The following is an 11,671-nucleotide window of genomic DNA, read 5'->3' on the forward strand; positions in this document are numbered from 1 at the left end:
TCATCTCTCTGACACAGTGGTGTCAAGAAAACGACCTCTCCCTCAATGTCGCAAAAACAAGGAGGAATGGAGACAGGCTAAACCCTATGGACATCAATGGATCTGGGGTTGAGAGGGTGAACAGCTTAAAGTTCCTCGGCATCCACATGACTGAGAACCTCATGTGGTCTGCGCACAAGCTGTGTGGTGAAAAAGGTACAACAGCGCCTCTTTCACCTCAGACTGTTGAAGAAGTTTGGTATGGGCCCCCAGATCCTAAGAACTTTCTACAGGGGCACAATTGAGAGCATCCTGACTGGCTGCATCACTGCCGGGTATGGAGACTGTACTTCCCTAAATCACAGGACTCTGCAGGGAGTGGTACGGACAGCCCAGCGCATCTGTAGTTGTGAACTTCCCGTGATTCAGGACATTTACAAAGACAGGTGTGTAAAAAGGGCCCGAAGGATCATTGGGGACCCGAGTCACCCCAACCACAAACTGTTCCAGCTGCTACCATCCGGGAGGCAGTACCGCAGCATAAAAGCCAGGACCAACAGGCTCTGGGACAGCTTCTTCCACCAGGACATCAGACTGATTAACTCACGCTGATTTGAGTGTATTCTGTTACATTGACTGTTTGATTTATTATAAATTATTATACATTACTGTGATTGCACATTGTACATTTAGGTGGAGACGTAATGTAAAGATTTTTACTCCTCACGTCTGTGAAGGATGTAAGAAATAAAGTCAATGAAGAAAAGTCAATTCATAAAATTGCAGGGGTCAGTGAAAGTTTGGCCACGTGTGGGGCACAAGTGTTCAGTGTCACGGCTGGAGCACTGCCAGAGCCCAGCACCTCTGCTATAGCCCCTGCCTCTGCCTTCCAGGAGTGAATGGAATTGGCTGAAGACCAGCACCTATCCTGTTGGAGGCCAATGTGGATCACCTCCTCTGGAAGCAGATCCTCACAAGTGTTTCTGTTTTCGATGGGCCGGGCTCCCCCGTCGCTGAGAACACGGGTACAGTATCTGCTGCAAGCTGTTTCACTGCCCACCACCAGTCACAGCTGGACGTGGTAGAGCTGCAGAGCTCAGGACCCAGTGACCAACCCTGGGCTGTTTCACGTTGCCCGGCGTGGAGGTGGTCTAGTTCTGTACCTTCACTCTGCACTGTCACTCGACAAGAGAGGTCCCGGCTCTGCTGGTGGTGACGGTGAGGGGGGGCGGCCACAAGGATGACAGATCATGTACAGCCCTGTCTATACTTCTCACTGCCTTGGCGAAGCAGGGCATCCACTGCCGACATCCTCTCTTGCATCGGGCTGAAGATACAACAGCCCGAAATCAGCACGTCCACCAAAGGTTGCTTCTACCCCACTGACGTAGGACTATCGAATGATTCCCCAGTACTATAAGACAGACTCTTGCCTCTCAATCCACCTCATTAGTATGACAGCACGAGTCCTCCTACTGAGGGATGGTCAAGTCCCCACCCAGGTAACTGTCTGAGTGCTACCACCTTCAGGTGCTACGCAGAGTGGTGTCCATTCACAAGCCGAGAGGGGCGGTGGTTTCACCAGGCCCCAGGGGATTTCACGGGATCTGGGCACAACCCTGAGGAGCCCAAGGCCCCTTCGGCAGGGACGTACCATCAACACTGCCTTGTAGGCAGTTCCCTGACGCACCAACACTGAACGGGCAGCAGCTTCGGAGGAAGATCTGCAGCCCACGAGGATAGGAGGGGAGGGGAGGGAGGGGAATGACCTGGGGGAAGGGAGATCCCTGGAGGGGAGTGGGAGAGGGGGGGGGAGGCAGGAGGAGGGGAGGGGGTTTCCTGGGGGGAGGATGGGAAGGACGTAGGAATCCCTGGAGCTGGCAGAGATGGGTTGCAGAAGGACTTAGACAGATTAGGAGAATGGGCGAAGAAGTGACAGATGAAATACAGTGTCAGGAAGTGTACGGTCACACATCTTGGTAGAAGAAACAAAATCATAGACTATTTTACAAACAGGTAGAAAAATTCAAAACTCCGAAGTAAAAAGGGCATTGGGAGTCGTTGTGCAGGATTCCCTGAAGGTTAACTTGCAGGTTGAGTTAGTGGTAAGGAAGGCAAATTCAATGTTGGCATTTGGTTTGAGGGGACTAGAATATAAAAGCAAGGATGTAATGTTGAGGCTTTATAAAGAACTGGTGAGACCTCACTTGGAGTATTGTGAGCAATTTTCAGCCCCTTATCTAAGAAGGAATGTCCCGATATCGGAGAGAGTGCAGAGGAAAGATTATGAAAGGTTATCATATGAGGCTCTGGGCCTGTACTCGCTGGAATTTAGAAGAATGGGGAGGGAATCTCATTGAAACCTATCGAGTATTGAAAGGCCTAGATAGAGTGGATGTGGAGATGATGTTTCCTATAGTGGGAGAGTCTGGGACCAGAGGACACAGCCTCAGAATAGAGGGACGTCCATTTAGAACGGAGATGAGGAGGAATTTCTTTAGCCAGAGGATGATGAATCTATAGAATTCGTTGCCACTGGCGCTGTGAGGGCAAGCCATTGGGTGTATTTAAGGCGGAGGTTGATAGGTTCTTGATTAGTCAGGGCGTGAAAGGGTACGGGTAGCTGGCAAGAGAATGGGACTGAGAGGGGGAATAGATCAGCCAGGATGAAATGGGAGTGCAGACTCGATGGGCCGAATGTCCTAATTCAACTGCTATTTCTTATTGACGTAATGAAAGCACGCCCACACCTACAGTTTCACTGAAACTCTGACCCCCACATTGCTGAAACCCTGCTCATACCATCACAGAAACCCCATTTACACTATTGCTGAAACCCCATTCACATATTCACTCAAAGCTCTACCCACACTGTTACTAAAACCCTCCCACAATGTCACTGAAACCCGTCCCACATTGTCAATAAAACCCCTCCCACACTGTCACTGAGACCCCTCCCACACTGTCAATGAAACCCCTCCCACAATGTCAATGAAACTCCTCCCACACTGTCAATGAAACCCCTCCCACAATGTCACTGAGACCCCTCCCACACTGTCAATGAAACCCCTCCCACACTGTCAATGAAACCCCTCCCACAATGTAACTGAAACCCCTCCCACACTGTCAATGAGACCCCTTCCACACTGTCACTGAGACCCCTCCCACAATGTAACTGAAACCCATCCCACAATGTCACTGAAACCCCGCCCACACTGCCACTGAAACTCCGCCCACACTGTCACTGAAACCCCACCCACACTGCCACTGAAACCCCGCTCACACTGCCACTGAAACCCTCCCACACACACTCATAATTTACTAAATTCCCATCCACACCGTTACTGAACACCATCTGCACTGCTTCTGAACACTATCTGCATTGATACTGAACTCCATTCACATTGATACTGACCCCATCCGCACTGTTACTGAACTCTATTTGCACTGTTACTGAACCCTATTCACACAGATAGTGAACCCCATCTGCACTCTTACTGCATCCTATCCACAGTGATACTGAATCCCATCCCCACTGATACTGAACCCTATCCGCACTGTCACTCAAACCTATCCGCACTGATACTGAATGCCAACCACATTGTTATTGACCCCAATCCGCACAGACACTGAACCCCATCCGCTCTGATACCAAACCCTATCCACGCCGATAGTGAACCACATCCACACTGATGCTGAACCCCATACACACTGTTACTAAACCCCATCTGCACTGATACTGAACCACATCTGCACTGTTACTGAAATCTATTGGCGTTGATACTGAAGAGCTTCCACACTGATACAGAACCCCAACCACACTGTTACTGAACCCCATCCACACAGACACTGAAGCCCATCCACATTGTTACTGAACACCATCTGTACTGATACTGAACCCCATCCGCACTGTTACTGAACTCCATCCACAGTGTTACTAAACTCCATTCGCACTGATACTGAACCCTACCTGCACTGTTACTCAAACCTATCCGCACTGATAGCATACACCACCTACACTATTACACTATTACTGGTTAGGGAGCATTGCTGGTTAGGGAGGAGATTTAAGCAATAGAAAGGAAGGACATTAGCCTGGAGGATGTGGAATTGATATGGGTAGAGCTGCGTAACACTAAGGGGCAGAAACGCTGGTGGGAGTTGTGTACTAACAGTACACCTAACAGTAGTAGTGAGGTTGGGGATGGCATTAAACAGGAAATTAGAAATGTGTGCAATAAAGGAACAGCAGTTATAATGGGTGACTTCAATCTACATGTAGATTGGGTGAACCAAATTGGTAAAGGTGCTGAGGAAGAGGATTTCTTGGAATGTATGCGGGATGGTTTTCTGAACCAACATGTCGAGGAACCAACTAGAGAGCAGGCCATTGTAGACTGGGTATTGAGCAATGAGGAAGGGTTAATTAGCAATCTTATCGTGTGAGGCCCCTTGGGTAAGAGTGACCATAATATGGTGGAATTCTTCATTAAGATGGAGAGTGACATAGTTAATTCAGAAACAAAGGTTCTGAACTTAAAGAAGGGTAACTTTGAAGGTATGAGACGTGAATTAGCTAAGATAGACTGGCAAATGATACTTAAAGGGTTGATGGTGGATATGCAATGGCAAGCATTTAAAGATCGCATGGATGAACTACAACATTTGTTCATCCCAGTTTGGCAAAAGAATAAACCAGGGAAGGTAGTGCACCCGTGGCTGACAAGGGAAATTAGGGATAGTATCAGTTCCAAAGAAGAAACCTACAAATTAGCCAGAAAAAGCGGCACACCTGAGGACTGGGAGAAATTCAGAGTCCAGCAGAGGAGAACAAAGGGCTTAACTGGGAAAGGGAAAAAAGATTATGAGAGAAAGGCGGCAGGAAACATAAAAACTGACTGTAAAAGCTTTTATAGATATGTGAAAAGAAAGAGATTGGTTAAGACGAATGTAAGTCCCTTACAGTCAGAAACAGGTGAATTAATCATGGGGAACAAGGACATGGCAGACCAATTGAATAACTACGTTGGTTCTGTCTTCACTAAGGAGGACATAAATAATCTTCCGGAAATAGTAGGGGACCGAGGGTCTAGTGAGATGGAGGAACTGAGGGAAATACTTGTTAGTAGGGTGTTAGGTAAATTGAAGGGATTAAAGGCAGATAAATCCCCAGGGCCAGATGGTCTGCATCCTAGAGTGCTTAAGGAAGTAGCCCAAGAAATAGTGGATGCATTAGTGATAATTTTTCAAAACTCTTTAGATTCTGGATTTGTTCAGAGAGTGGTGGATATATGGAATGCTCTGCCCCAGAAGGCTGTGGAGGCCAAGTCTCTGGATGCTTTCAAGAAAGAGATGGATAGAGTTCTTCAAGATAGTGGAATCAAGGGTTATGGGGATAAGGCAGGAAATGGATACTGATAGTGGATGATCAGCCATGATCACAGTGAATGGCGGTGCTGGCTCGAGTGGTCGAATGGCCTACTCCTGCACCTACTGTCTATTGTCTATTGTTCCCGAGGATTGGAGGGTGACTAATGTAACCCCGCTTTTTAAAAAAGGAGGGAGAGAGAAACGGGGGAATTATAGACCGGTTAGCCTAACGTCGGTGGTGGGGAAAACGCTAGAGTCAGTTATCAAAGATGTGATAACAGCACATTTGGAAAGCGGTGAAATCATCGGACAAAGTCAGCATGGATTTGTGAAAGGGAAATCATGTTTGATGAATCTCATAGAATTTTTTGAGGATGTAACTAGTAGAGTGGATAGGGGAGAACCAGTGGATGTGGTATATTTGGATTTTCAAAAGGCTTTTGACAAGGTCCCACACAGGAGATTAGTGTGCAAACTTAAAGCACACGGTATTGGGGGTGTGGTATTGATGTGGATGGAGAATTGGTTGGCAGACAGGAAGCAAAAGAGTGGGAATAAACAGGACCTTTTCAGAATGGCAGGCAGTGACTAGTGGGGTACCGCAAGGCTCAGTGCTGGGTCCCCAGTTGTTTACAATATATATTAATGACTTAGACGAGGGAATTAAATGCAGCATCTCCAAGCTTGCGGATGACACGAAGCTGGCCAGCAGTGTTAGCTGTGAGGAGGATGCTAAGAGGATGCAGGGTGACTTGGATAGGTTAGGTGGGTGGGCAAATTCATGGCAGATGCAATTTAATGTGGATAAATGTGAGGTTATCCACTTTGGTAGCAAGAACAGGAAAACAGATTATTATCTGAATGGTGGCCGATTAGGAAAAGGGGAGGTGCAACGAGACCTGGATGTCATTGTACACCAGTCATTGAAAGTGGGCATGCAGGTACAGCAGGTGGTGAAAAAGGCGAATGGTATGCTGGCATTCATAGCGAGAGGATTCGAGTACAGGAGCAGGGAGGTACTACTGCAGTTGTACAAGGCCTTGGTGAGACCACACCTGGAGTATTATGTGCAGTTTTGGTCCCCTAATCTGAGGAAAGACATTCTTGCCATAGAGGGAGTACAAAGAAGGTTCACCAGATTGATTCCTGGAATGGCAGGACTTTCATATGATGAAAGACTGGATCAACTAGGCTTATACTCGCTGGAATTTAGAAGATTGAGGGGGGGATTTTATTGAAACCTATAAAACTCTAAAGGGAATGGACAGGCTAGATGCAGGAAGATTGTTCCCGATGTTGGGGAAGTCCAGGATGAGGGGTCACAGTTTAAGGATAAAGGGGAAGCCCTTTAGGACCGAGATGAGGAAAAACTTCTTCACACAGAGAGTGGTGAATCTGTGGAATTCTCTGCCACAGGAAACAATTGAAGCCAGTTCATTGGCTATATTTAAGAGGGAGTTAGATATGGCCCTTGTGGCTAAAGGGATCAGGGGGTATGGAGAGAAGGCAGGTATAGGGTTCTGAGTTGGATGATCAGCCATGATTATACTGAATGGCGGTGCAGGCTTGAAGGGCCAAATGGCCTACTCCTGCACCTATTTTCTATGTTTCTATGAACCCTATACGCACAGACACTGAAACCCATCCACACTGTTTCTGAACTCTATCCACACTGTTACTGAACCCCTTCTGCACTTATACTGAGCCCTGTCCCCACTGATACTGCATCCTCCCCACGTTGATACTGAACCTCCTCTGCTGTTACTATACCCAATCTGCACTGATACTGAAATCTATCTGCACTGTTACTGAACCCTATCCACAACGATAACCCCATTTGCACTCTTCCAGAACCCCTTCAGCACTGATACTGAACCCCGTCCGCACTGATACTGAACCCCATCAGCACTGTTACAGAACCCTATCCCCACTGTTACTGAACCGCAACCACACTGATATTGCATCCTATCCGCATGGGTACTGAAATCTATCTGCACTGTTACTGACCCTATCCAAACAGTTACTTAAACTCATCCGCACTATTACTGAACCATATCTGAACTGTTACTGAACCCTATCCGCACTTTTGCTGAACCCCATTTGCACCATTACTGAACCCTATCCACAATAATACTAAATGCTATCCACACTGATACTGAACCCCATCAGCATTGATACTAAACCCCATCTGCAATGTTATTCAACCTATCCACACTGTTACTGAACCCCATCCGCACAGATACTGAACCCATCCACACTGTTACTGAACCCCATCCGCACAGATACTGAACCCATCCACACTGTTACTGAACCCCATCCGCACAGATACTATACCTTTCCTGCACTGCTACTGAACCACATCCGTGCCGTTGCTGAACCCTATCCACAATAATACTGAACCCTATCTGCACTGTGACAGAACACTATTCGCGCTGTTACTGAAACCCATCCATACTGTAACTGAAACGCCGCCCACATTGTTACTCTCTGTCCCAACCTGTACTGTCCATCCCGACCTCGCTGCCTGCTCTCCCACAGGGACCATCGCTGTCTCATCTCCCACGCGGATCCTCACTGGTCTGCACCTACGCATGCCCTCACTGCCTGCTCTCCCACACGGACCATAGCTCACTGCTCCACGTGGATGCTCACTGTCTGCTCCCACACGGGCCCTCACTGCCTGCACCCACGCAGACCCTCGCTGTCTGCTCCCACGCGGACCCTCGCTGTCTGCTCCCACGCGGACCCTCGCTGCCTGCACCCACGCGGACCCTCGCTGCCTGCTCTCCCACACGGACCCTCGCTGTCTGCACCTACACAGACCCTCGCTGTCTGCTCCCACGCGGACCCTCGCTGTCTGCTCCCACACGGACCCTCGCTGTCTGCACCTACACAGACCCTCGCTGTCTGCTCCCACGCGGGCCCTCGCTGCCTGCACCCACGCGGGCCCTCGTTGCCTGCACCCACGCGGACCCTCGCTGTCTGCTCTCCCACGCGGACCCTCGCTGTCTGCTCCCACGCGGGCCCTCTCTGTCTGCTCCCACGCGGGCCCTCGCTGTCTGCTCCCACGCGGACCATGCTGATGTGGAAATGTGCTGGTGCTTGGCCCTGACCGGTGATCAGGAATGCCCAGTGTACTCTGGGAGGGAGGGGTGTGTTAGGATTTCAGTTTTCCAGTATTTGTTGCATTTTGTTCCTTGAATGGGCAGGTAGGTGGAGATGAGTCCATGGTCAGATCAGCCATGATCTTATTGAATGGCAGGGCAGGCTCGACGGGCCAGATGGCCGACTCCTGCTCCTATTTCTTACGTTCTTCTCCTACCACCCCTTTACTGCTCGCTTGTCTTTTAAAGTGCTCCTTCAGACTTGCACTTCCAGTTGAACATTTGGCCCCATGGCTTAACAAATGGCTCAGAACAGGACACGTGCTGCCGTCTGACCTCTCGAGTTGCTCCGGATTTCAGCATCTGCAGCCTCCTGGGTTTCCGAGCTGCTCTGAACTGTGTAATGAACTCTCGATTTGCTAATCTAGCTGTAAAGTAGTGCTGGAGAAATATTGTTATTTCATTGTCTTTCAAGATAACCCACAGCTCTGAGGCTCTCTCAGCATTACACCGGGTGTGCTGACTGCAGTGACTAATGGAGGGTCTCGGCCTCATTGCTACAGATTGTGGGGGGTGGGGGGAGAGGCCCATACCATGGGGGTTTGGGTCTCTGGGTCACTAAAAGCAATTGATTCCTCTCCAGTTCCAGCTCTGGGCGTTTCAGAGATCATTATCAGTCTGTTCATTCCTCAAAGCCCTGCTCAGATCTTCAATAAACAGACTGCACCATTCTCTGGGGAGTGGGAGATGCACAACATTTCCGACCACTGAACCATTATGTACTGTCCGAGATGGAGATCGTTTTGGACGTGACACCCAGCTGTGAGGGAGGGGGAGTTAGGAGGAGCCGAAGGGATGCAGGATGGGGAAGGGAGGCTAAGTGAGAGGGGAAGAAGAGAGGAGAGGGAGGGGAAGAAACAAAAGAAAGGGAGAGGGAGAGAAAGAGGAAAGGGAGGGGGAAGAGGATGAATAGAGTTAAACACAGCTTCTTCCCCTTCAGACACACACAGACACACACACAGTGAAAGACACACACACAGTGACGCACACACAGAGTGACAGACACCCACACACAGTGTCAGATACACACCGTGACAGACACACACAGTGTCAGACACACAGTCTCTCTCACACGCACACACACAGTGACACGCACACACACACACAGTGACAGACACACACACACACACACACACACACACAGAGCGACAGACACACTCACACACACAGTCTTACACACACACACACACACTCACACAGTGACAGACAGTCACACACACACGCACACACAGTGACAGACACACACACAGTCTCTCACATGCACACACAGTGACAGTGACATTCACACAGTGACAGGCACACTCACACTGATATGATGGTGCTGGCAACAGTTCGGTTGGCTGACTAGTAACTGTGAAGCCTGGGATGATAATCCTGCGACCATTAAAATCTCATCACCAAATTCAGATTGTTTATCTGGAATTTTAGCATCCAATAATCTGTACAGATGACCAGGAAGCTAGAGGAACCCCCCCAAATAACCCATCTCTTTTACTGGGGGAAGGAATCAGTCATCATTATCTGTTAACTCTAGTGACTCCAAAACCCCACTGTGATTGACTCATAAACTCCCTGTGAAATGACTTTGCAAGCCTCTCACTTTCCAGGGGCAATTAGGCCTGGGTAATTAGCCAGATCGTATAAAGGAAATTCAAACTGAAACCATTAAGTAACCCTAAGGCTCCTGCCCACCCCCACACACTCAGGGACCAAACTCAAGGCCAACTGCCGTGGCCCCACAACGTACATCCCGGGTAACTCATAGAGCCCCGACACCGACACCTCGTCCGACCTGCGATCTCATCGCGTCCCGTCCCCCCGACCCCTCTCAGCGACTGACCACACTCCCGGCTATTAAAGGAGATCACTGGGTAGATCCCTGTGCTGCGAGGCGCAGTGCCCGTGTGGTTTGCAGTTTTGAACAACGATGGACAGGGACAGAAATGAATCTTTGGGAAAGGTTGGCGCTGCGAGTCTGTGTCCCGCTCTGAGAGGCTAGCCGTCTCCAGTCCGAAACATTGCCCATCTCTCTCTCTCTCCAACCCCACCCCCGCAGACGCTGCCCGACCAGCGGAGTGTTTCTGCCTTTCCGAGGCGCACACACTTCTTCCTAATTCTCCAGAACACCGGCAGCCTCCAGAATAACCAAATAGTCGGTAACATGTTCCTGCAACCCAAACACACGCTATTCCGAGCGCTGTTCATTACCGTCCGCAAGATTAGTTTCGTCAACTGCTCTGACGAAAGAAACTTGGGGGTGTGTGTGTGTGGGTGGGGGGTAGTAAATATTTTATTCCACAGTGTCCGAATTTTCCACAGTTTGCGTTACTCCCGACTCGCTAAAACGGGACAAAGTGATGATACTCTCTGTGGTTGGGGCTGCGGGAAAGAAAAATGCCAGCTACAATGACTGAAATCTCATTTAAAAAGTTTTAGCAAAGTTTGCATCCTGCCGAAAACACTGTAAACATTGTGCGGCGACTTAAAGGGCGAGGTGGCAGCGAAAAAGCATCTCTTACCTTTGTCCAGGTTCATTGTGGGCGATCGGATGTTACCGGCGCAAGCAGCCTCCCATCGCTGCCACCGATCTCTTTGTCTCGGCGCCGAGCCGCTCGACGGACTGCCCCTCCGCTCAGATACAATCCCGGTCTTCTGTCTCCAGCAGTTACAGCGGTTATTAAAGGAAACAAGGATTCGGCCACGGTCCAACTCCCAACAGAGCACCATCTACCGCCCTGGGAGGCTGTCAGTGGTCCCGGTTCTAGCCAGGGGCAGGAGCGTAGCGTTCGTCCAGGCTGCACCGTCTCTCTCGCCGAGAATGCAAGCGGCACATTCTCACGGGGGAAAAAAACAAACTCGCGGTGGCTTTCCCAAAGACAGTGAGATTCAAAGATGAGAAGGGAACACGCAGGACGGGTAACACACGTGGAGCGATATCAACAGAATGATTGATATGTCTTAGCTAACGGAATAAGGATTCGCAGAACTAAAGCAACTAAGGCAGATGCCCCAAACCTGAGATAAAAACAAGAATGCTAGAAACTCAGTGGGTTGGGCAGCATTTCTCCCGCAGAAGCTGCCCGACCTGCTGAGTATTTCCAGCACTTTCTGTTTCTCTCAAAAGAAGTTCGTCGTTGTCGTTAGGTTGCATCTGGAAT

At 49.4% G+C, this 11,671-nt stretch overlaps 1 protein-coding gene across 1 annotated transcript in view; it reads right to left on the reverse strand.

The window, feature by feature from the left end:
- Positions 1-11,240, reverse strand: part of LOC140201737 (actin filament-associated protein 1-like 2) — a 157,282-nt gene extending 146,042 nt beyond the window's left edge. Inside the window, exon 1 of the mRNA XM_072266339.1 lies at positions 11,033-11,240. Coding sequence (XP_072122440.1) covers positions 11,033-11,240 — 208 coding nt within the window. The remainder of the gene's footprint in view (positions 1-11,032) is intronic.
- Between the last annotated feature and the right edge of the window lie 431 nt (positions 11,241-11,671).

Source organism: Mobula birostris, chromosome 8 (genome assembly GCF_030028105.1).
Source record: "Mobula birostris isolate sMobBir1 chromosome 8, sMobBir1.hap1, whole genome shotgun sequence".
NCBI classification, from domain to species: domain Eukaryota; kingdom Metazoa; phylum Chordata; class Chondrichthyes; order Myliobatiformes; family Myliobatidae; genus Mobula; species Mobula birostris.